The 27,630-nt window shown below is 41.6% G+C and overlaps 1 protein-coding gene across 1 annotated transcript in view; it reads left to right on the top strand.

Annotated features, from left to right (window-relative positions):
- gogo (golden goal) overlaps positions 1-27,630 on the top strand; it is a 325,542-nt gene that overhangs the window by 261,067 nt on the left and 36,845 nt on the right. The window contains exon 9 of the mRNA XM_068226859.1: positions 2,027-2,276. Within this exon, the coding sequence (XP_068082960.1) occupies positions 2,027-2,276 (250 nt within the window). The remainder of the gene's footprint in view (positions 1-2,026; positions 2,277-27,630) is intronic.

Here is a 27,630-nt window from a genome sequence, read left to right as displayed (position 1 = left end):
CAGAGAGAATTGATAGTAGCATGAGTTATTGGTTCATAGTACTTACAGGGGTTAGACAAGGCTGTAATCTTTCACCTTTGTTGTTCATAGTTGATATGGATCATCTGCTGAATGACATAAAGTGGCAGGGAGGGATTCAGTTAGGTGGAAATGTAGTAAGCAGCCTGGGCTATGCTGACGACTTTGCCTCAATGGATTGTACCGAAAACTTGCCTTCTAGTACCTTGGAAGTTGAAAATAGGTGCAATGAATATGATATTAAGAAAATAAGCATTTCCAAGACTAAAATGATGTCAGTAGGTAAGAAATCCATGAGAACTGAATGTTGAATTGGGGCCACAGAGCTGGAACAGGTAGATAATTTCAAGTATTTAGGATGTGTGTTCTTCCAGCATGGTTGTATAGTGAAATTGAATCAAAGTGCAGTAAAGCTAATGCGGTGAGCTCGCAGTTGCGATCAACAGTATTCTGTAAGAAGGAAGTCAGCTCCCAGACGAAACTATCTTTACATCGGTCTGTTTTGATACCAACTTTGCTGTACGGGAGTGAAATGTGGGTGAACTTAGGATATCTTATTCATAAGTTAGAAGTAACAGACATGAAAGTAGCGAGAATTATTGCTGGTACAAACAGGTGGGTCCGCCTCTGTGGTGTAGTGGTTAGCGTAATTAGCTGCTACCCCCGGAGGCCCGGGTTCGATTCCCGGCTCTACCACGAAATTTGAAAAGTGGTACGAGGGCTGGAACGGGGTCCACTCAGCCTCGGGAGGTCAACTGAGTAGAGGTGGGTTCGATTCCCACCTCAGCCATCCTGGAAGTGGTTTTCCGTGGTTTCCCACTTCTCCTCCAGGCGAATGCCGGGATGGTACCTAACTTAAGGCCACGTCCGCTTCCTTCCCTCTTCCTTGCCTATCCTTTCCAGTCTTCCCATCCCTCCACAAGGCCCCTGTTCAGCATAGCAGGTGAGGCTGCCTGGGCGAGGTACTGGTCATACTCCCCAGTTGTATCCCTCGACCAAGAGTCTGAAGCTCCAGGACACTGCCCTTGAGGCGGTAGAGGTGGGATCCCTCGCTCAGTCCGAGGGAAAAACCGAACGTGGAGGGTAAACAGATGATGATGATGATGATGATGACAAACAGGTGGAAACAATGGCAGGAGAGTACCCGGAATGAGGAAATAAAGACTAAGTTGGGAATAAATTCAGTACGCATAAACTGGCTTCGATGGTGGGGTCATGTGAGGCGATTTCAGGAGAAGAGGTTACGTAGTAAAATATTGGACTGTGTTATGGAAGGTAAGAGAAGTAGAGGGAGAACACGACGACGATTGTTGGACTCATTTTCTAACAATTTGAATATATATAATAATTATAGAACTAAACGTGGCCATAGAACTAGTTACAAATAGATGATTGTGGCAGCGTTTAGTAAATTCTCAGAGGCTTGCAGACTGAACGCTCAAAGGTATAACGGCCTATAATGTCCGGCTCCATGGCTGAATGGTTAGCGTGCTGGCCTTTGGCCACAGGAGTCCCGGGTTCGATTCCCGGTAGGGCCGGGAATTTTAACCACAATTGGTTAATTTCGCTGACACAAGGGCTGGGTGTATGTTTCGTCTTCATCATCATTTCATCTTCATCACGACATGCAGGTCGCCTACGGGCGTCAAATCAAAAGACCTGCACCTGGCGAGCCGAACTTGTCCTCGGACACTCCCGGCACTAAAAGCCATACGCCATTTCATTTACGGCCTATAATAAAGGTGTACGTTTTATGTATTTTTGGCTTTCATCATGAGCAAAATTAGCATGTAAATTAGATATATATACCTTTGAACAGAAGCAAGTCAATGCTGCTAACGTCAGTGTCCCTATAAATGTGAAATTTGATGACAGCTCATCAAAATGCCCAATTTAGATATTTGTTGAGGGTTAGGAATAAACAATTACAATTTCTGTCGGCCTATCCTTGGTCTATACCTACATTTCTATGCAACATGTACATAATACAGATGTTTTTAATTTTCAGGCGAACGAAGGCCATATCATCCACCTGAGCATGCACTACCTGCGACTGCCGTGCGCCTCTCAGTGGCTAAAAGTGCGTGATGGCAACGGCCTTTCTGCTACTCTGATCGCGCTGCTGACTGGGAATCAAGTTCCAGGCCACCCTGTAGCGTCCTCAGGGCAGTATCTGCTGCTCGAATTCTTCTCGGATGAGCTCACGGCTGGAGGAGTTGACTGTGGAGGCGGATTTCTAGCAGAAGCCCAGCAAATACGTAAGTCTACATTATATAGTCGTACGTTGTTCTACAACTATGACAATAACATGCCCTCTGATGATCACAACGTCTTCCTTATACAGGTTTCAGCGTTCAAGTCTGGTTTTATGACTTCTGCTAAGGGATAACCTTCGGCACTGAAGAGACTATGACAGCCGTTAATGGACGTTGAAACATTAAAGTACTTTTTTAATTACAATTTGTTTTACGTCGCACCGACGCAGATAGGTTTTATGGCGGCGATGGGATAGGAAATGCATAGGAGTGGGAAGGAAGTGGCCATGGCTTTAATTAACGTACATCCCCAGCAATTGCCTGGTGCTAAATGGGAAACCACGGAAAACCATCTTCAGGGTTGCTTAGAGTGGGGTTCTAATCTACTATCTCCCAAATTCAAGCTCACAGCTGTGAGTGCCTAAAAGCACGGCCAACTCGCCCGGTCATTATTTTATTATTATTATTATTATTATTATTATTATTATTATTATTATTATTATTATTATTAGCCTGAAATTGCAGGTGACCACAAGTATCCAGAATCCCTCAACAAATTTATGTATAATGCAATAGCCTACATCAGTTATAACCAAAGGAAACGCCAAAAATATCTTTATTAAATTTCCCTTTGAGAAAAGCAAAGTTGTTTAAAGGGGACTAATAACTAGGTCATCGACCATGTCTTTCAGTAAAATGTGTGACGCGATGTTACCTAGAAACCGTGCAGGTTGTGTTGTGAAGTATTGATAGATGGCCTTGATAACATAGATCCACAGTCTGTGCAGCTCTCTTTATCCATGGCCTGTGTAGCACTAGATAACATCATGTCACACATTTTGTTGCACAAATTTTCGGGTGACCACCAGTCCTAAGACATATTTATGTCAAAAGAAATTTGTGATCTGTAACACTTTGAATGTATTAACATGAGGTTGAATGTGAATGGTGTCTCAATATCCTTGCGGATCCCTAATTGCTATGAGGACAACAGCATGAAAGGCATATGGCTTATTTTCTGATTCTGAGTCTGGCTCTAATCGTAAAACCCAAAACATCAAGGTTCTATAAAGTGATACTGGATTGCCTCGTCTTTACTTCACGCGCTGCTTCGTTACCTTTCAATCAGTTAAGGACGCCTGCGAACCATGCCACCCGCAGCACAGGCTCGACAGAGTAGTTGCAGAATACCCTCGAGTGACGGATATGGATGTGGCAATGTGACACGCAAGGAATGAAGTGAATAAACAGTAGAATCTACGTAGTAGAATCCAGTGCCTAGAATTATCGTCCACGATTTTTGAAGTGAACAAACAGGATCCAAGTGTAGGTAGTTGTATCCGCTCTACCCGGAAAACAAGCAAGGTACTGTCGTCGAATGGAGGTGAGACTGTGATAAGAATTATGGAAACAAACAAATATTTCTTAAATTATTATCAGAACACACGTTCTTGTAAAATCTAGAATGCCTAAGGTATTGCAAGAAAAATTAATGCTTGGAACAATATTGCGGCGCAATACGACCATGTAACGGATAAAAACGTTAGTGTCGCTCAGTTGAGTAAATTATTCGTAAATATGAAGTGCCAGTCAAAAAATACCGGACATAAATGTAACCGGCAATAAACCGATTAAAGTAAAGGTTTTTCCCATTGCTTTGCAAACAAAAAAATCCCGGGTTCGGTAAAGTGCCAGGAAGTGCTTAAGTAAGTGCCAAACGAGATTCAGCAACCGAAGCGACCAGTCCTGGTCTTGAAAACGAGCAAAGTGACGTTAATTTATCACCGAATATGACCATATCAAATATCAGTTTCCAAAGCCATACCTACAATAAAGTCATATGTTAGGTCAGTTGTGAAAAAGAAGGCTGAAGCCCAATGAAACAAACGAAACAAAAGGTTTGTCACTGCTTTAACTGCAAAAGCTGCAACTTCAGCAATTGAAATTGCAGGAAATTCAAATTGAAGAAAGAGGCAAAAGAGCATGAGAAGCTGAGTAAAACTTTAGTGGACAGCTCATCTGAAACAGGTGACCATTGCTATATTTCACTATATTAGTTACGTATATAGTAACTGTATTAGAATATTGTATTGTTAACGTCTATCCATGTCCGTGTAAAATAAATTAAAATAAATAAAATATAAAATAAAATATACAACTGAGCTGAGTACAGTACTATAGAAAGAGGTGCACAAGGTGAGACACCCGTGCGATGTAAGCCTACTTTTTATTTTCATTTGTTGTCCGGCTCCATGGCTAAATGGTTAGCGTGCTCACCTTTTGTCACAGGGGTGCCTGGTTCGATTCCGGGCAGCGTCGTGAATTTTAACCATAATTGGTTAATTCCCCTGGCCTGGGGATTGGGTGTATGTGTCGTCTACGGGCGTGACATCAAAAGACCTGCACCAGGCCGCTACGGAGACCACACGTCATTACTTTCTTTTATTTAATTTATAAAACGAACTCACATTACAGAACACATTCGTGTTGCACATGTTTACGTATGTGCATTATTAGATGGTGTTACCATTTTCTCGGAATCGATTCAGGAATTGGGTACCCGATTCCTCAGACATATGGAATCGACTCTTCGCGACTCCATTCGCAACACATCACTACTGTTCAGGATGTGTAGTGTGTCGAGCATTACCTCTGTCTCTAACTTCCATTTTCCCTCCCTCCCGCCCCCCCCCCCCCTTCCCTTCACTCCTCTGACGCACAGCAACAGGTAGCGGCTGGCTCTCTGGCGTAGCAAATACAAGTTCGTCAATTTCACGCGCGCTCGGAAGTAACAAAGTAACTTCATTTTCTCGAAAATAAAAAAAATTGTTTCTGCCAATCCGATTGCACCATCATTCATAAGGTAACACGAAGAGAATCCCTGATTTTTTTATCGGTATAATTCTGATACGGGTATAAAGACCTGCACCAGGCAAGCCCAACATATCCTCGGACACTCCCGGTACTAAAAGCCATACGCTAAACAAATAATAAATAAATCACTCGGAGCATTCAAACTCAACACAGAATCTGTCCCTTGTTAACAACATTAAAACATTAACATATGGGCATCGACGCAAATATTGATGCTCTCCAAACCCTCGCATATATGAAATCAATATTAATTGAAAACACGCAGTGATTAGCACCAAAATTATCACTGAACGCCATCTAGATGTAATGGTCATGTTGTAGCCGACATTAAATCAGTAGGATTAATATTAGAATATTCAGCAATAATTTGTAATCCATTTTACAAAGATGAAATTCATTTGATTGAAATTGTGCGAAATAAGTTTTTAAGGTGCAGTAGAATCCCGCTAACTTTATTCCCTATAACTCGACAACTTGACGAGCATTAGTTTTTCGTTTATTAATCGCCAAATAATTTTTGCTGGTCCACATATTATAAGAATCACGTTATTTTCCTCCTAACGTGACTTTGGTGTGTCAACCAATGGACCGGGACATTTTAGAAGCACTGAAGAAGAGATATAGACGTACACTTCTTTCTTCTGTTGTTCTTTTTTTTTTTTGCTAGGGGCTTTACGTCGCACCGACACCGATAGGTCTTATGGCGACGATGGGATAGAAAAGGCCTAGGAGTTGGAAGGAAGCGGCCGTGGCCTTAATTAAGGTACAGCCCCAGCATTTGCCTGGTGTGAAAATGGGAAACCACGGAAAACCATCTTCAGGGCTGCCGATAGTGGGATTCGAACCTACTATCTCCCGGATGCAAGCTCACAGCCGCGCGCCTCTACGCGCACGGCCTTCTGTTGTCTTCGCCGTGGAGGAACTAACCTAAAGAAACTAGACATGTAAGAAAATTGCTGGACCATTCTGGAAACGAGTTTCAAGATAGCAGGAAAGAGACCAAAAATTGTGAAATAGTGGACTTGAAAATGAAAAACAACAGTCTGTTTTCAGTCATTCGATTGGGTTAAGAATAGAATGCATGAATCTACCGGAGAGGATAGAAATTGTGCCGGCTGCCGAAGCCTGTCGCACTCCTATGGAGCAGTGATTAATGACTGACAGATGAAATGAAATTATATTGTAAAGTGTTGCTGGAATGAAATATGACAGGGAAAACCGGAGTCCCGCCTCCGCTATGTCCAGCACAAATCTCACATGGACTGACCGGAATTTGAACCACGGAATCCAGCGCTGAGAGGCCGGCGCACTGCTGCTTGTGCCACGGAGGCTCTAAATAGCGGACTTAATAAAGACAATTCCAGGCTGCGAAGAAGTTACCGGTGGTGATGTCGGAAATGCAATGGCGTATGGTTTTTCGTGCCGGGAGTGTCCGAGGACATGTTCACCTCGCCAGGTGCAGGCAGGTCTTTTGATTTGACTCCCGTAGACGACCTGCGCATCATGATAAGGATGAAGTGATGCTAAAGACGACACATACACCCAGCCCCCCCCCCCTGTCAGTGGAATTAACCAATGATGATTTAAATTCCTGACCCTGCCGGGAATCAAACCCGGGGCCCTTGTGACCAAAGGCTAACCGTTTATCCGTGAAGCAGGACGGTACTGTTGGAAAATGAATGATACAGGATAAAAACTGTGAACTTTTAGATAGTGAAATAGTTGCACCAGTGGAAGGAAACGAAGATAAAAATTATGAATTAGAAGACGAACACATGGAAGACAATGGAAAAGTTGACTCGCAGTGAAGGACTACAGACCGCTCAGGGAGTGCTGAGTTACAAGATGAAGCAATGTGCATCTGCTCTGAACATTTTTTTTTCTCCGTCAACTATGTGACGAAGCTGCACGAAGACGAAATGAATGCAAGAGACAGTCAAGCATCACGACATGTTTCCCTATAAATAACTAGTCGTTTCTTCAGTTTTGTATGCAAGTTCTTTTCTTAATTTTTAATTTTTTGCGTCCTGTATTGTGCTAAAACTTTTATTAGAGTAATATGCAGTAAAATATTATGAGTTGTGAATAATCCACCCCTTATTACGAAAAACTCGACATTTCGGAAACTCAACATCCTCTCAGTCTATATTAGGTTGAGATTGCGAGACTCGACTGTATTTGTATCATAAGACATTTAATACATTCTGTCAGTAGGACACTTGGACTCTATTGTTACGACATGTTTCTAACTTTATCTCATTGAAAAATTACTTTGTGTTATTATTATTTAATTCGTTTACCCTCCAGGGTTGGTTTTTCCCTCGAACTCAGCCAGGGATCCAACCACTACCGCCTCAACTGCAGTATCATGGAACGTGACATTTCGTGGACGATACAACCGAGAAGGAGGACCAGTACCTCGCCCAGGCGTCTCACCTGCTATGCCGAACAGAGGCCTTGTGGGGGGATTAGAAGATTGGAAAAACCACCAAAATATCCACCGACATAAGCATGAAAAAGACTAGATTTCTCACTGCCCACCGTGTGTTAAAATTTACCCACTGACGAAGAGTAAAACTACCTAGATTTAGTGGGAAAAACCACCGTGTTGGCAACACTGGTTCGAGCCTGTCGGCAGCTCTGAAGATTACTTTCCGTGGTTTTCTATTTTCACACCAGGCAAATGCTGGGGCTGTACCTTAATTAAAATCACGGTCACTTTCTTCCCACCCTTACCCTTCTCCTATACCATCTTCGCCGTAAGACCTATCCTGTGTCGGTGCAACGTGAAGAATGAAAAAAAATTATTTCACTCTTCAAAATTGCTCTCATATCTTTTCATATTCGTAACGCCAGAAAATAATATTTCACGTCGCTAGATGTAGAAATGTACATCATATGAATTCCCCAATAGTAAAAATGTGTTCATTTTACCAATCAATTATGGGCTAAAGAATATTTATTCTGCAGATGACACACTTATGTTTATCAACAAGACAACGATTCCATCTTGCAGAATATTTGGAATTTCACTTGGTTACTCTTTTTATATTCGTTTTCTGTATTTATGTATTTATTCTCAGCGCCTGCGTGACTCACATGGTAACCCGCCGGCCTCTCACCGCTGGGTTCCGTGTGAAAATTTTGCTGGACAAAGCGAAGGCGGAACGGATTTTTCCCCGGGTACTCGGTTTCCCTGTCATCATTGATTCATAATTTCATTTCTTTTCATCTGTCAGTCAGTAATCACTGCACCAGAAAAGGCTGGCAGGCTTCGGCATCTGGCACAATTTCTATCCTCGCCGCTAGATGGGGGCTTCATTCATTCCATTCCTGACCGGTTTGAATGACTGGAAACAGGCTGTGTATTTCCATTTTCGTTTATCTCTTTCCACCGTTCTTTAATTTTAGTTCATTTTAGTTACGGCAATACAGTTATAATCGTATAAAATTGTAGGTCATGTTTTACTTTTTGTTTTTTGCTTACGGTATAAAGGTATTTCTACCTTTTGTCCTATTGCACATTTATATTGTGTCAAGAACACAATTCAATATGCACCTATGCCTTTGTACTTTCATATTATTAGTAAAGAAAGAAAAAAAAAAGAAGTCAAGGCTCATTAAGCATTGAAGAAATTAATATCTGTATGAAATTTACAAAACACCGTATGTCATAAACATCATAAATAGATTTAGTTCGTCGAACTCTGAGATTAACAGTTTTAACTTCAATTTAGGCGATAAATATATTACTTCAAGTGCTGATGTCGCGGGAGTCAGTTGTTGATGAATGCCGTATCCACATCAGAAGAGATTCTGAAGTTGTTACCTGTTTATATCAGTAAGTGTCCGATTCGTTGGCTGAATGGTCAGCGTACTGACCTTTGGTTCAGGAGGTCCCGGGTTCGATTCCCGGCCGGGACGGCGTTTTTAACCTTCATTGGTTAATTCCAATGGCCCGGGGGCTGGATGTTTGTGCTGTCCCCAACATCCCTGCAACTCAAACACCACACACAACACTATCCTCCACCACAATAACACGCAGTTACCTACACATGGCAGATGCCGCCCACCCTCATCGGAGGGTCTGCCTTACAAGGGCTGCACTCGGCTAGAGATAGCCACACGAAATAATATTATCAGTAAGTGCAGTAAAGTTAGTATATTAACTGTGTGGCTGTCCTGCCCCGCGGTGTAGGGGGCAACGCGTCTGCCTGTCACCCGGTGGCCCCGGCTTCGATTCCCGACCGGGTCAGGGTTTTTTAATTGTAATGATTAATATCCCTGGCCTGGGAACTGGGTGTATGTGACGCCCTTAATCTTCCTTTCCTCACACACAACATTCCACACTACTTCCATTCCAATTACATGCAGGTTCACAATATTGTGCCAGTAGGGACAAAAGCTCCATGGGTCGACGCCCCGAACAAATAGCATTTTAAATAACAAAAAATGACTGTCTGGCTCTTTGCGTGAATGGTTATCGAAGTGGCATTCAGTTCAGATGGTGTCGGGTCCTATTCTTGACCAGGTCAGGGATTTTAACTTTGTGTGGTTAATTCCTCTGGCTCGGGGACTGAGCGTTTATGTTTGTATTAATACTCATCTCCTCCGGCCCAATGGCTAAGTGATTAGCATGCTGGCATTTGGATCTAGAGGTCTCGAGTTCAATTCCAGTCGGGTCGAGTACTTTAACTTTCATTAGTTTATTCCTATGGCTCTTGGACTGGGTCCCATCCTCACGGATGCGCAGTTCGTCTTTACGGTGTCCCATCGAAAGACCTGTACCAGGCCTCTCCGGAGACCCCACGCTATTATTATTATTATTATTATTATTATTATTATTATTATTATTATTATTATTTACACACAGAACACTACCAACTCGCACAAACGCGCAGTATTGAATACATCACTTCAGATAGGGTAGGCATTAGCGAGGTCATCTGGCTATAAAATTGGGCCAAAGCCACACGAAGCCAGAAAATCTTGTTAAAATGGTCTAAGAAGAAGAAGAAGAAGGTCAGTGCCCTAACTGTATATTTTTCGTTATCCTCGACGCTCAACAAGTCTCTAGCAGGTACAGTATAATATGATATGCTCGTTCATTCTAATGGCTCTACTAACATAAACTGCAAATTGTGTGGTTTCAAGTGACCCGCACGGCTCCTTTGACTCAATTCAGTTTGGCTAGATGAGTAAGTAAAGCTCTTTGTCCATCTCGCCAAGGAACACAGGATTAGTTAAATATCTGTCAACGGTTTGCATGAGGCTGAGGACAAAGCTTTCTGTTCGACGAGATACTCCCGAAACGTTTGAGTCTTCACTGTAACAAACACATCGTGTAAAGGAATTGCAGTTGTTACCGTGTTTTATTGGTAGGTAGAGGTGAAAGAAGGTGCGGGTGTGAACGGGTCTCAAACTACGGAATCAAAGTTAATGTAAAATTTAACAAGGTTATATTTTCTTTTCAAAAACAAAGAAATAACAAGCATGGCAGGTACAAAGTAGCAAGTCCAAAGGGTAGTTACAATATTTACAGGATTTGGGCTTCGCGCCCTGACTTCACAATGCTTGGGCAATCAGCTCAGTTTTACCCCAAACACAAGTTTCAACAGAGGGGCAGAAAACCCCATTCATGCCTAGGAGTCCTTGCTCCAAATTACACTGAAAAGCCTCCACGAGGCATACAACACTCAATATTCAAAAGAGCCACACGCTCTCAACTTTAAGCCTCTCAAAGGCCACACCAAACTCCACCTTCGAGTTGTCCTCACTGGACATAGACACAGGGGTAAAATACCCAACCTACTGAGGTCTATTAAATGAAAAGGGGCAATTACATGACCTCTAAAATAAAAATTTGAGAGGAGGCGATCTGCACTCCTAATACACTTGTTTTTAAAACCTAATCTGGCTCTAGGCCACTAATGCAAGGGCTAATCCCATACTACAGAGGTGACTTTAGAAAAGAGCAATTTGTTTTACGTTAACGAAGAATAGGTTGCGAAAATAAGTTCACCTCAAAACAATGTGAGTGGGAGCTCGAGAGGGTTAGCACTCTCTATCCCAATATGCAGCTTTAAAAGAGAATAGATGAAAGATTGGTTACATTTTAGGAAAAGGTTACATGGTGGAAACGCTTCGAACCCGCTCCGAGAGTTAAACTGCCGACCTAGCAAGAAAAGAAGTAATTAAGAGGCCATTACCTGGTGTTGAACAGCTGGAGAAGAAAGAGGCGCTTCCCGCCCCCTGCTATGTACTTTACACACTGAAAGATGGAACAGAAGTGGCCCGGAGACCCAAAAATCAGCAGTTTAAATACTCTCGCGGAAGGTTCTAGGCGTTTTAGGGAAGAGAACACCCGCCCACAATCACTTTATTGGCTAGGGTACAGAAACATATCCAAGTTGGGGGAAGATAGATCGGATTGGTCGGAAATTACTCAAAGAAATTCGGGATTGGATAAATCTAAAACAAGGGGAAAAAGAGGGGTATACAGCCAACTTAAACAATAACAGAAAGAAATTTAACAAGAAACAAACTTTTGAAATAAGAACTTCTCCAAAAAAATAGTTCTTTCACTCCGCACTAGGGTGCACTATTGTTGATCTTCAGTAGTGTCTTCTAGAAGAGAAAGTTCACACTTCTTACTACAAGCAAAACAAAAATACGTCGAAAATGACACAGTTCAAAAACTCCAAATTTTCCACGTAGTGACATCTTCTGAGAAACTTGAAAATTAATACCATCAATAAGGTTCAGAGTTCCTCCAGCAGAGGAGTTTCAATTGGCGCACATTTTAAATTAGCGGTGTGGAGGTGTACCGCCCGGTACAGCAGTATTTCATACATTAATGTTTTAGCATTAAAGCTGTGTTCGTAAGGGGGAGAATTTACTTGCATTGGCGTTATAAATGATCTCCTTTCTCCTGGTAAAGAAGCTATGTGAAGTCCTTCCCTAATAATATGAATCGTTTTACAACGACAAGGCCAAGGTGAAATTCATTATAGTTAATACTTCGTCTGCACAGCTGTAAAATTTGAACTTTCTTCCTTCGCCATGGCGCAACAGCCCCGAAGAGCCATGGCTTACCAAGCGACCGCTGCTCAGCCTGAAGGCCTAAAGATTATGAGGTGTCGTGTGGTGAGCACGACGAATCCTCTCGGTCGTTATTCATGGCTTCCTAGACCGGATAAAATTTGAACTAGGCACCTGTAATGGGGATATTGAATATACGACAAACCTGCAACTTGCGGGTAGCTCAGACGGTAGAGCTGTGACCTTCTGAGCTCAAGTTGGCAGATTCGATCCCAGCTCAGTCCTGTGGTATATACTTGCAGGTTGGTTACGTCTCAAAACATACGAGTCTCAAAACTCACGGGCTAAGATTAGTAACAAATAGTATCAGAACTCACGACTGCAAACTGGTAGCTATAGTAAACATTCTATTGAGTCTCAAAATTCACGACTCCGGACAGCAGGTGGCTGCGATGACCGCATGAGGGATGAGCTGCGCGATGACTCACGCTTTCCTTACGACCGGCAGGGGATACTGTGGATGTTATTCTGCCACCCCAACCACAGGGAAAAGTAGTGGTTGGTGAATGAAAAAGACTGAGGTGTACCACTATTATTATTATTATTATTATTATTATTATTATTATTATTATTATTATTATTATTATTATTATTATTATTATTATTATTATTACCGTGTTTTGGTGGATCAGCAGAGGTGAAAGAAGGTGCGGGCTGGAATGGGTCTAACTGCAAGTCCGAAAGATGAATTTAAAATTTAAATAAAGGTTATATTTTCAATAGACAACAAGGTTTAACAATTTTCACTAGGTGAAATAACAAAGAAAAATCAGGTACAATGTAATTTTACAAACGAAAGCACAAATTGATTATTGATGGGTGGTTCAGTCTTTAATATATTTTATAACTTTTATATTTTTTTACACGGAGACAGTTAATGTTTCGTCAAACCATTCATTCCAGCCTTCAATTAAAAGACTAATGATTATGCTACCTTTTCACGGTCAAAATACCGCGGCCCTTTAATTCACTTAAGGGGTCTTTACAAATTCTGGGCTACGAGCCCCAAAGTTTAACAATTTCTGAGCTCTCAGCTCACAACCACATATTTTAGAAAAGGGCAGAAATTCCCTCAATACAATGGAGCACATGCTCCCAGCAATCAAAATGCCACGCCTCCCCGAGGCATCTTTCAAAATACCAGAAAGAGCTGACCCGCTCTCAATCTTTCAAGCCTATTCACGGCCATACCATACATTACGATCGCTTGCCGTCACGGCACAACTTACAAGAATTAAACAGGGGTATCTTGTACTCAGAGTACTGGGCCTTCGTGGAAAAGGAACAGATTAATTAAATGGCCCAAAATATCAAGATGAATGGAGGCGTGTACTAGCACTCCTATATTAAAGCTTGTTAAAACCTACGTGGCGCTAAGCCGATACACAGGGGCTATTACTACACTATAGAGGTGACTTGTATAAGAAAAATTTTAACACATTAGGAAAGATTAGAAAATCAGTTACGAAAACATAGTCACCTCAAGTCAAAATGAAGGGGAGCTCGAGAGGGTAAAGCACTCTCTATCCCCGATTTACATTTAAAGATATATGAAGTTTTACAAAGATGGAAAAAGATTTACATGTTTTAAGTTAAAGGTTACATATTAAAGGTTTCGGACCTGCCCCGCGGGTTAAACTGCTGAGCTAGCAAGGAAAAAAGAAATATGTTAAATGGCCATTACCTTGTTGAAGAGCTGCTGCCCGAAGAAAGAGGCGCTACCCGCCCCCTGCTATGATTCTATACACTAAGCAAGATGTTGTTGAAGTGGCGAAGAGCCGAGAAAATCAGCAGTTTTTAAACCCTCGTGGAAGATTCGAGACCTTTCATGAATAATAAAGACACACCCACTCAACTTTATTGGGTAGCTAAGAGTTACACATGGAAATTCGAAGAAGAAACCTCTGATAGGTGGAAAATTAATTACAGAAATTACTGATTGGCTAAGTTCAAAACAGGTGAAAAGAAAGCTTAATATTGCCAGCCCACAAATGAAAGAACAAAATTTAGTAAAGACCAAAACTTATAAATACAAAATTTCTTCAACAAAAGTTCCTTCAATTCGCACCAGGGTGCATAAGCATAGTTTTTTGGGTAGAGACGTCTGTTAGTGGATGTCCACACTTCTTGATCCATAAGAAACAAAACACGTTGAAAGCCACACAGTATAGACAACTTTCTAATCCCAAAATTTATAGTAGAGACCTCTTCTGAGAAAACTCATGAATTAATACAGTTCTAAAAGTTCACAGTTTCTCCGGTAGAGCTGGATTTATTGGCGGAAGATTTAAATTTGCGGCGTAGAGGTGTACCGCCCGGTATTATTATTATTATTATTATTATTATTATTATTATTATTAAAATACTTTGCTGTTGTCTTAAAGCTAATATAATGCATTTTTCCCTTTCGCATAAATTTATAATAATGGCGTGTTGCCCTCGGAGAGGTCTGGTGCAGGTCTTTAGAGTTGACGGCGTACAGGTGATATGCACGTCTGTGAGGATGAGACCCTACCTAAGATGTATTCCAATGCTGAAGGCGGCACGAATACCCAGTCCCCGAGCCATTGGAATTAACTAATAAAAGTTAAAATCTCCAACCCGACCGGAAGTCGAACTCGGGACCCTCTGAAGCGCTTGGACCAAAGGCCAGCATCCTAACCATTTATGCATACAGCCGGACGACATAAAATTAAAGTAGTGATATTGCCCGCTGCTAGTTAAAAGAAACTGTCAGTTGGTAGTACTGGGGTTTACTTCCATTATGCGACCAGAAGGCGGCATCTACTTGAATAAGGAATTTTATTTAGAGATATATAAAATTAAAACAGTTAATTCACTCATTTAGTTTCAACACTTGGAGAGGCGTATTTCCGTTTTTCGTAAGAGTTCATCTATTCGCCTATTTCAGTCGATTATCTACCCGACAAACTTAAACCGAATAAAATGTTCAAGACGCATCCGATTATTCTGCGCGGTAAAACTCAGTGATATTTGAAACTCATTCAATTATTTAAATTGATTATTCATTGGATTATTTAAATAATCGGAAGGAAGTTATTCGTTTATTAAAAGTATTCCATTATCCCATCACTAATAGGGTGGAGAATTATCCATTCAGAGAAGAACTGGCCCTGCTCGTGAGTTTTGAGACGATACGTCGTGAGCCTCGTGTCGGTAGATTTACTAGCACGTTAAAAAGCTCCTGCAGGACAAACTTCGGCGTCTCCAAAAAACGTAAATAAGCTGTTAGTGGTACGTAAAACCATTATTATTATTATTATTATTATTATTATTATTATTATTATTATTATTATTATTATTATTATTATTATTATTATTATTTCCGACTCGTTGGCTGAATGGTCAGCGTACTGGCCTTCGGTTCAGAGGGTCCCGGGTTCGATTCCCGGCTGGGTCGGGGATTTTAACCTTCATTGGTTAATTCCAATGACCCGGGGGCTGGGTGTTTGTGCTGTCCCCAACATCCCTGCAACTCACACACCACACATAACACTATCCTCCACCACAATAACACGCAGTTACCTACACATGGCAGATGCCGCCCACCCTCATCGGAGGGTCTGCCTTACAAGGGCTGCACTCGGCTAGAAATAGCCACACGAAATTAAAAATTATTATTATTATTATTATTATTATTATTATTATTATCACAATATGTGGATGCTTTATACACAAATGTGTGGTAATTTTCTGAATTGCCCTAATTTACTGTAGCTACTACGAGTACATTTTCCCTCCGATAATACTAACCAATCGTTTATCTAATTCGTATGTAACTGAAGTACACAGGAACTTTTGGTTTACCGGAAGTCTCACCTAAGAGTCATCAGGGTGTCTTTTCTCTGGCGTTCCGGGAGATATTTTCAATTTCGTTGTTGTAATGTGTAGGTTGAGTCAGCCCAAACAAAAACTGCTCATCAGGTATGTCATGCGGCATCCACTGTCAACAGACAACGTCGTGTAGGTTCTTAATGCAAAAAAAAAAATGTTGTTTAAAGTGTAAATTTTTGTGCGCAATCGATAGAACAACTTCAGATTAGTCTGTTGGGATATTCTGTTCAAGGTGACAGTACAGCTTTCCTTGTCACGCTGCCCTAAGAGTGCGGTTTGCGGATCCAGAGTCGGTCTCGGCCTACAAGTGGCCACGGCTGGTCCGTGGTCCGACAGCTCTGCACTCCGTCCGACCAACTAAGTAGAGAAGGGGTGGCCATGGTTCTACGGTGGCTCTACGCCTCTGCATTTAGGAGACGGAGAGGGGCTGGTCCGAACCGTCGGCTGTCCTGAGAATGGTTCTCCGTGGTTTTCCATTCTCCTGCACTAAAGCGAATGACGGGACAGTTCCTTGTATAGGCCACGGCCGCCAACTCCCTCACCTTCTCCGCACATTTCCTTCGCCGGTACAAATCTCTTGGTGAGAGACGGCGTCACCATCTAGGAGGCCCGCCTCCCCATTCAGGGGAGGAATGAAAACATGTAGTAGCAGTAGTAGTTAATAGGGCGCCGTACTGTTTCCACACTGATGTTATACAGCAACCTCACTCAGCCGCTACATGAAATAGTAACTATTCCTCTTGTACTGTACTGTCACCGTCAATGAAGAGCCTTGCATAACATAACTGATGACCAGTCTTTGTTTTGGCTGTCTCTACTAACGCATTACGAAAAGCTAAATTGAAAATATCTTCCGAAACACCAGAGATACGGTACTTCACGATTCTTAGGTGAGACATCCCGTATTTTTTTTAGTACGGAAAGAAGGCGGTTACATCATAGTGTGAAATAAAAATATGTTAATCCTGTTTTGTTTTTATGGAGACTGTAGTATCGTGGGTATAGTTTCAGCATTCCTCGGATATTCTTCGCCATATTGGTCTTCTGTGACTGCAATTGCCTCTTTTTTTCTTCTAGTAGTTTAACGTCGCATCAACACATCGAAGGTTTTGGCGGCGCAGGAATGGAAAATTGATAGGATTGGTGTGACAGCCTGGTGTGAAAATGGCAAACCACGGAAAGTAATCTTCCGGGCTGCTGACGGTGGGATTCAAACCCATCATCATTTACCGAATGCAAGCTCAGAGCTACGTGACCCAAACCGCACGGCCAACTCGCTCGGTAGTTGAATCTTCAAAACTACTGCACTGTCAAAATGAAACAGGGTTGGATTGCCGCCAGCAGTAGCGCCAACGAACTCAAGAACCTCGCATTTAAGGAGAGGAGAAATACGAAAGTTTCCACCGTGATCTATTCCATAAAACACATGTATCATGAAAGTAAGTACAAGGAAAATGAGGAATGAAATTGTTTTCCGTTCCTTTTGTCACTGAGTCAAAAGATGCTTTTGCTTGTTAGTGTCATTCTAGTGGAACGAGTATTTTTGGCCAGTAATTTAACTTTGCACCAGCCAGCCTGGTGGCCATGATCGTTAAGGCGTTGAAGTCTAAATGGTCTGACACCATTGTTAGCCGGTTCGAGTCCCGTTGGTCGAAAACGTTTTCACCATCAGAATGTTGGCCGGCAGGGTAGGGGAGATGGTGGTATACAATTTACAATCAGTAGATTGCGTGCCAAAAGCCTGGATTTAATTCCAAACCTATCCGCAGTGCTCATATGGAATGAGGGCATATGACGCTGTTGGTGGTGATTCGTCCGTCGGATGGAGACGTTAAGCCTTGAGCAGAACACTTGGTGCCATTCGACAGGAGTAGGCTATGTGCCGGCACCGGGTTTCGTCCTCTCCCTTCCTACTATCATATATCACATCATTCATTTAATCTCATTAACTCCTCTGATGAGGTTGACGTCAGGAAGGGCATCCGGTCGTAAAAACCTGCCACGAGAGATTCATCTCATCTCATCTCATACTCGACCCCATAGAGAAACGGGACAAGGGTTGGACAAACAATTTTACTTTGCACCTACACTGATGATGGGATGAAGAAAGTGTTAGGTCTGGCAAGAAAACTGCCGTGATGTCAATAATGTGTATCCCCAGCATTTGTCTAGTGTTACAATCAGAATCCAAGGAAAACCACCTTCATGTCTGCCAACGTTGGGATCGAACCAAGATAAGTTCGTTTTAACGCATATCGGAAGTGAGCGTAAACACTATACCCCTTCAGAGTTACATCTGGGCGTATGTAGGTCACTAGTATTTGCAGATGGTTTCTTTTATACTAGTAGTTTTAGATCTGATCGTAATTTACTACTCGTACAATGTTATTGGCTATAATGTTAATAGACTACCTTTACATCAATGTGGTTATGAGGGTATGACTGAAGTAGTTTACCCCAATTTAAGACCTATGTAGCGCACTGTCGTCGCTCGTAAAATACAGGCCTGTGCTAATGGAGTTACTGGAGTCTTATCGACCCTGCTGGTCGATAGAGTGCTTTTATTTGTGGGGTTATACGCTTATAAATTGATGGGCTTCCCTGCTGTTCTGCATAGTCTCTAAGTGCAACGCCCTTAAGATATGCAGCATAAGCATAAAGGTGTGTTTTAATAGCTCTATACGACCTGCCGTAAAGAGGATCATTACCCACCCAGAGAATGCAGAAGAGAATGAAGCGGAAACAACACTATGCACCTCTTAACCCACCTGTGTGAGAGACGTGCTATGGTAACTTACAAAATTCATATTTTTTATTTTATTTTTTTACAGGCCAAAAGCCTGGATTTAATTCCAAACCTATCCGCAGTGCTCATATGGAATGAGGGCATATGACGCTGTTGGTGGTGATTCGTCCGTCGGATGGAGACGTTAAGCCTTGAGCAGAACACTTGGTGCCATTCGACAGGAGTAGGCTATGTGCCGGCACCGGGTTTCGTTGTTTTACGTCGCGCCAACACAGATAGGTCTTATGGCGACGATGGGATGGGAAAGGCCTAGGAGTGGGAAGGAAGCGGCCGTAGCCTTAATTAAGGAAACCACGCAAGGCAACCTTCAGGGATGACGGCAGTAAGGGTTCCCTGGTGTGAAAATTGGAAACCACGGAAAACCATCTTCAGGACTGCCGACAGTAGGGTTCGAACCAGGGACGTAGCCAGGGAGTGGGGGTTACTGGGGGCTAAAATCCTCCCATGGAATTGTTACAAAAAGAAAATAAACAGAAGCTGACAATAAACAATAAACTAAATAAACATTCAGAGACATAACTGTAGAACCAACAGATATGTAATTCACTTATATCAGTGCCCTTGTAATGACAAGTCATCCATGTACCTTCATTGTGTTCTACCATCATTTTGTAACTATTAACCCACCGCCCCACCCCCAAATCGGCCGATCCTGACTACGCTACTGGTTCGAACCCGCTATCTCCCTAGCGTGTGTCCCGTCGCACGGGGTCCGATATCTTGCTATGTCTTCTCCATTTTACTCGATCATGTACGTCTTCTGGGCTGAGGTCTGCAACCCGCATGTCTTCTTTCGAGTCCAACCACTGTGTCATTGGTCTTCCACGTGGACGACAACCTCCAAGATCGAACCGAAGGGCTACTTTTGCCACAGAACTGCTGTCTTAACGCATGAGAGGACCGTACCAGCTCATCGGAGCCTTGCCTCTATCACTATTTTCTACAATGAGGGTCTCGCCTAGTTTTCGTCGCACCTCTTCGTTTGTCAAATGATCGTAGCGTATCAGGCCGAGGGCCCATCGAAGCACTTTCATCTCCATGGTGTGGACGATTTGGTCGTGTTTCATCATCATAGGGTGGTATTCTTATCCGAAGAGAACTACAGGGCGCACTACTGTCTTATTACTTTTGCACGTGCTTGTCACAGAGAACGCCGGTAACTTGCCACTACTTGAGTTTTACGTTATGTATACCCATAATGGTGTGATCAGGTCAAATACACCGAATACCTCTCTTGCCACGAATTGCTGAGCTGTTGACAGAATGGTTGTCCACAAAAATTACAGGTTCTTGAAGTAGGCCTATGCACACCGTATTGACGACAACGGACAGATATTTCTCTCAAAGGTGAATTCTTTCTGGGAAACCATAATATGTGAGAGTATATTCTAAATAATGTTGATGAAGGTCATTAGGGCATTACATGATGTAAGAATTTGGCATAACAATTAGTTTGTTGACCTGGAATTTCAGCTCGGTTAGAGACTTTAATTAAAAGTTGTGCTAGATGTGCTATGTTTAGGGTTAACAAATCTGGGCCACTTATGCCTTCACCGTTCCCTGAACAACCTCGGCAAAATGTTCGGATGGACTATACAGCTGTGTTTTTGTATAGCTGACTAGTACTGTACTGTATTTACTATCAATCGCTGCAAGGTAGACAACCCGTCCTGCAGAACTGTGATTGGTACCGTAATAAACTAGGATTTATGAGGTATCTACCACATGCAAAGGACGTTAGTCACTTAAATGTTTCTGTTTGTTGTTGTCGAAATTATTACGTAATAAATAATAAGATTCCCATTTAATTTTTTACTTTGAAAACATTATGTGATGTTTTCATTCGTGTCCCACGCGTCCCTGGTATTTTGCAGTTTTTTCTACCTCGGGTTTCGCAGAGATGCACATGGGCCATACCGGCACGTTCAAGCTGATACCTCATCTCAGGCTACCGATAGCGATTTACCAAAGAGTCGTACTAAATTCGTGTCCTCATCCCGAAGTGGTGCAGCTTTTTTTCAGGCACATCCCCATTGGGGGCGAGCTGCATGTACCTACTTAACCACATACCAGCCCTCCTGCCAATCTTAAATTTCTACCAGTACCGGGAATCTGAGGACGGTGTTAACCGTTACACTACGGAGGCGAACAATCTGCAGATATATTGCATACATAGATCGCATACACAGTTCGCTATTGACACGCTTTCGAAGTGGCTCAAGTTCTATTGTGAAGTTCAGGCAGTAACTTCTAACCTCACTCACGCAATACGCCGCAGAACATTCTGAGTTCAAGAGTTTCTCAAGGCAGGAATAAGAGTTCGCGAAATCAGTGCAGCAAATAGTATATATATAGGAGTTGGGTTTAAGTAAAGACAGTTCAAGGTGTCCGCCTCCGTAGCGTAACGGATAGTGTTATTAGCTTCCGTCCTTGGGGGCCCAGGTTCGGTTCCCGATGCTGACAGAAATTTAAGAATGGCACGAGGGCTGGTGTGTTGATGAAATGGTACATGCAGCTCACCTTCGTTGGGTGTGTGCCTGAAAATAGCTGCACCACCTCGGGATGAAGACACGATTTTGCTTTACTTTAGTTCAAGGTGAGTGGCAAGAAGTTTGAATGCAAATCAGAAAGCTGTAGGAGCTGAAGTTTTCCAGAGGCTTTGAATCGCCTCGGAGCCGGAGCAGAATAATTTTTATTTCACATTCTGATTCCGGCATATGATGAAACACGGGTACACTACTATACCCGCTGGGCTGAGAGGCTCAGACGGTTGAGGCGCTGGCTTTCTGACTCCAACATGGCAGGTTATATCCTGACTCAGTTCGGTGGTACTTGAAGGTGTTCAAATACGTTAGCCTCGTGTCGGTAGATTTACTGGCACGTAAAGGAAATCCTGCGGGACTAAATTCCGGATTCCGGCACCTCGGCGTCTCCAAAAACCGTAAAAGTAGTTAGTGGGACGTAAAGCAAATACCATTATTATTGTTACTTTCTATACCCCTTAAACGAAGAGGTCAACAGCATTTGAAAGGGAAAACAGCTCCGGTGAAGGCGAAAGCCAGTTTGTTGGCCAGCAAGGTTCTAATGAATGGTCTAAATGCTAAAGGTGTTGTGTACATCAGTTATATCCTCTCCCTGATTCAGGAACTGTCAATGCTTCGTAGATCTGTGTGTCAGTTACGGCTGTTTAATAAACAATAATGAAATGAAATGGCGTATGGCTTTTAGTGCCGGGATGTGTCCGAGGACTTCGGCTCGCCAGGTGCAGGTCTTTTGATTTGACACCCGTAGGCGACCTGCGCGTCGCGATGAGGATGAAATGATGATTAAGACGACACATACACCCAATCCACATGTCAAGGGAATTATCAATCAATCAATCAATCGATCAATCAATCAATCAATCAATCAAACAATCAATCAATCACTACTGATCTGCATTTAGGGCAGTCGCTCAGGTGGCAGATTCCCTATCTGTTGTTTTCGTAGCCTTTTCTTAAATGATTGCAAAGAAATTGGAAATTTATTGAACATCTCCCTTGGTAAGTTATTCCAATCCCTAACTCCCCTTCCTATAAACGAATTTTTCCCCCAGTTTCTCCTCTTGAATTCCAACTTTATCTTCATATTGTGATCTTCTCTACTTTTAAAGACACCATCCAAACTTATTCGTCTACTGATGTCCTCCCACGCCATCTCTCCACTGACAGCTCGGAACATACCACTTAGTCGAGCAGCTCGTCTCCTTTCTTCCAAGTCTTCCCAGCCCAAACTTTGCAACATTTTTGTAACGCCACTCTTTTGTCGGAAATCGCCCAGAACAAATTGAGCTGCTTTTCTTTGGATTTTTTCCAGTTCCTGAATCAAGTAATCCTGGTGAGAGTCCCATACACTGGAACCATACTCAAATTGAGGTTTCACCAGAGACAAATATGCTCTCTCCTTTACATCCTTACTACAACCCCTAAATACTCTCATAACCATGTGCAGATATCTGTACCCTTTATTTACAATCATATTTATGTGATTACCCCAATGAAGATCTTTCCTTATATTTATACCTACGTATTTACAATGATCCCCAAAGGGAACTTTCACCCCATCAACGCAGTAATTAAAACTGATAGGACTTTTCCTATTTGTGAAACTCGCAACCTGACTTTTATCCCCATTTATCATCATACCATTGCCTACTGTCCATCTCACAACATTATCGAGGTCATTTTGCAGTTGCTCACAATCTTGTAACTTATTTATTACTCTGTACAGAATAATATCATCTGCGAAAAGCCTTATCTCTGATTCCACTTCTTTACACTTATCATTGATATATATAAGAAAACATAAAGGTCCAATAATACTGCCTTGAGAAATTCCCCTCTTAATTTTTACAGGGACAGGTAAAGCTTCACCTACTCTAATTCTCTGAGTTCTATTTTCTAGAAACAGGGCCACCCATTCAGTGACTCTTTTGTCAAGTCAAATTGCACTCATTTTTGCCAGTAGTTTCCCATGATCTACCCTATCAAATGCCTTAGATAAGTCAATCGCAATATAGTCCAACTGACCTCCTGAATCCAGGATATCTGCTATATCTTGCTGGAATCCTACAAGTTGGGCTTCAGTGGAATAACCTTTCCTAAACCCCTAACTGCCTTCTGTCAAACCAATTATTAATTTTGCAAACATGTCTTATATAATCACAAAGAATGCTTTCCCAAAGCTTACATACAATGCATGTCAAACTCACTGGCCTGTAATTTTCAGCTTTATGCCTATCACCCTACTGCTACTATAGCAACTCTCCATTCATTTGGAAAAGTTCCTTCATGCAAACAAAAATCAAACAAGTACTCCAGATATGGTACTATATCCCAACCCATTTTCTTTAGTATATCCCCCGAAACCTTATCAATTCCAGCTGCTTTTCTAGTTTTCAACCTTTGTATCTTACTGTAAATGCCATTGCTGTCATAGGTAAATTTTAATACTTCTTTAGTATTAGTCACCTCCTCTATCTGTACATTATCCTTGTAACCAACAATCTTTACATACTGCTGACTGAATACTTCTGACTTCTGAAGATCCTCGCATACACACTCCCCTTTTTCATTAATTATTCCTGGAATGTCCTTCTTGGAACCAGTTTCTGCCTTAAAGTACCTATACATACCCTTCCATTTTTCACTAAAATTAGTGTGGCCACCAATTATGCTTCCCATCATGTTATCCTTAGCTGACTTCTTTGCTAGATTCAATTTCCTAGTAAGTTCCTTCAATTTCTCCTTACTTGCACAGCCATTTCTAACTCTATTTCTTTCCAACTTGCACCTCCTTCTTAGTCTATTTACTTCCCTGTTATAATATAGTGGATCTTTACCATTCCTTACCACCTTTAAAGGTACAATCCTATTTTCACATTCCTCAACAATTGCTTTAAACCCATCCCAGAGTCTATTCTCATTTTATTTACCGTTTTCCACCGATCATAGTTGCTTATTAAAAACTCCCTCATGCCTGTTTTATCAGCCACTAGCAAATGTACCCGTGCTTCGCTACGGTATTCTGCATTGTATACGAATATTGAAGTAAATACTGTACATGCAGTAAATAAGATTGTTTTAAAATAGCATGTCTCTTAGCGTTATTCGAGAAATAGCGTGGAGAGGTCCCCATACGTTGTTTCCAATGTAAAGTTCCTTTTACGGATTTGTGATGATAACGACAGGCTCACTTGCCTACTGCCATTCGCAATTGAGTTGGGAAGTTTACATTATAATTGCAGGCCCCGTTGCCTACTACAGTCGATTTGGGGAGTTTCCGTTACAATGGCAGCCCCACTTTCCTACTTCCAGACATATTACAAATTGAGGAGTTTTTATTATAATGGCAGGAAACTTCCCTACAACCAGTCAAAATTGAGTTGTTCAGTTATCATTATAATGACAGGCCCCTTTTCCAACTGCCAGCCAGCTTACTGCCAGTCACACCAAGTTGGTGAGTTTCCATCAAAATAGCAGGCCAGTATGCCTAATGCCAGTCACATTTTAGATGAGTACATCTGTTTATCACTGCGGGAACGCTTGCCTACAGCCAAACACAATCGGGTAAGGGGAGTTTTGAACAAAACTGCATGTTCCCTTGCCTTCTGCAAGTCAAATCGAGAAGTGAATTATTCATTACAATGGTAGACCTGCCTTATTAATGCCAGTTACACAGAAATTGGAGAAGGACCCCATTCCTACTGCCAGTCAAAGTCGGTGTGGGGAGTACTGATTACAATAGCAGACACACCCTTTCTCGATCGCTACAAAATCGACATCAGTGAATATATATAGTTCGACATACGAAAGTATGTGCTTGTTTACAATATTGCAGACCTTCATTTACAGATTAACTGCTGCTAAACAGTACATCATATCGAGAATGGATTGTACCATAAGACGCCGGATTTAGCGGCCTAAATTGCTCGTCTTATGATATCTCATCTATTCATGGGTCATATTGAGTTAGAAACGTGAAATAGGGTAAAATTTGTGTAAGATTATCTCACATTGCATTGCTTTTCGGATAATTAAATGACAGCTACATACATAGCATTTGGCTCACATATGGCTACTGGGTGGACCAATTTTCGTGTAGAGTTTGATGATTCTATCTTTCCTATAAATGATGGAAGGTATGAATTATGTATGTGAAAAGTCCAAATTTACTTAACATCGAGAAATAGAGAAAAATCAAACGTAAAAGGGATAGAAATACGACGAAAAGTCGTAAGGCCAAGGTTGTAGATCACTCCAAATTGAACGGGGATTGTGCCATCCGTTATGTGATAATACTTCCCGAAGGTCTGCACCATCATTAAAATTGCCTCCATATTTCGATATTCATCGGGATAAAAAGGGAAAAATTTAAAGGTCTTGGAAGTTTTCCGTCCGTTACAGGCTAAAACGTATAATTTTGCCAAATTTCAATATCCTTCTTCGACTGGCAGATTATGCCGCAATCTGGGTTTTCGGTGAGGAATGTAAAAATTAGGACATTTAAGAAACTAAACCAAAAAATTTGCAGATGGTCATTATTACCCCTTCAACGTGTAGCTGTGCGAAACATTCGCCAAAATAGTCAATGTACAGGCACACAGTCGTTACGATTTTATTTACATAGATAGATAAGGAACCTGCTCCACGTACAACACCTTTTGGGCTATATCCGCTGGACTTAACCTGAAAAATGGAACGTTTATGATATCTCCCTTATTAATCCTCCTGTAGAAAAAATGCACATGAAAAAATGTTTTAGAGATAGAATTCCATCACGTTTGGTCAATTTCCAGTCAGGTTGGTCTTGTACTGTATATATTGTGTAAGAGTAAAATCACCATTTCGGTTCCTTGTAAACCGCCAGTCCATTCCGGGAACATGAAATGTTATTGAAGATTAACACCTACCGTTGGACAGGTGGATGTTAATGTAAAGTTTGACTCAAATATCTTCAGTAGTTTTCAAGTTGTAAAAAATACGCTTTACACGCACCCGCTCTTGAGTTAAGTCCGGTGGGACTTGTACCGGAAAACGGTCCGTTAATGATATCTCCCTTATTAATCCTCGTATTGAAATGATGCACATGAGGAAACAGGCTTAGAAATTAATTTCCATTTAGGCAGGTAAATTTTGCATTAAGTTTGGTTGTGTATATTTTGTGGGAATGCAAAATCACGGTTTCGGTTTCGCATAATCCTCCAGTCAATTCAGGGATTTAGAAACAATATTAGCCCTAAAACCTACAAAAGGACAGGTGGATTCTAAATATCAAGTTTGGTGGAAATATATCCGGTAGTTTCCAAGTTATAGACAAACAGACAAACAGACAGACACAAAAACTGAATATATGCAGATGGTCATTATTACACCTGAAACGGATAACTGTACAGAAATTTTGCCAAAATTGTCAATGTACAGACACACTCTAGAAGTGCAGACCTTTATTTCGATAGTTACTGCTTTGAAACTATACGACGTATCTACAAACGGACTTCACCATCAGACGCCCCTTTCAGTGCTCTATATGGTTGGTCCTATGACATCTTCTCGTATCTTCTATATTTATGGGTTAGATTGAGTTAGAGTCATTGAATGGGATGAAATTTTGTACAGTTTTCACATACTACTTTATATCTTTGATACTCATGTGACAGCTAGAATCATAAAATTTAGCTATAACATGGCCAATGGTCATGTCAATGTGCGTGCCGAATGTCATGATTCTACCTTTCCTATAAGTGTGCCAAATGATAACATATACGTGTAAAGTACAAAATCAACTTGAAATCGAGAAATACATCTGTATTTAACGTATTAGGGATAGAACTACGACGAAAAGTCATACGGCAAAAGTTGTAGATCTCTCCAAAATGAAACGCCATTTGCTTTCTGACTTGTGATACGACTTACTGATTAGCCACCAATTACCCCGAAACGAAGGTCTGCACCGTCGTTAAAATTGCATCCATATTTCGGAATTTTCCTGGGCCAAAAGTTATACATTTGCATAGCTTAGAATATTTACTCAAAGAAAAGAGTGTCCACCATTCGGGATTAGCACTCGCATACATACGTGGTAATTAAGGAAGAAAATAATACAGTTTAGTAAGTTGAAATTAATAGAAAATGGATTATAACTGAGGACATCCGGATGACGACAAGTATGTAAATACCAAGT

Source organism: Anabrus simplex, chromosome 3, assembly GCF_040414725.1.
Source record: "Anabrus simplex isolate iqAnaSimp1 chromosome 3, ASM4041472v1, whole genome shotgun sequence".
In the NCBI taxonomy this organism is placed as follows: Eukaryota; Metazoa; Arthropoda; class Insecta; order Orthoptera; family Tettigoniidae; genus Anabrus; species Anabrus simplex.
The sequence above is the reverse complement of the archived record's forward strand: the minus strand, read 5'-3'. Positions and strand labels throughout refer to the sequence as shown.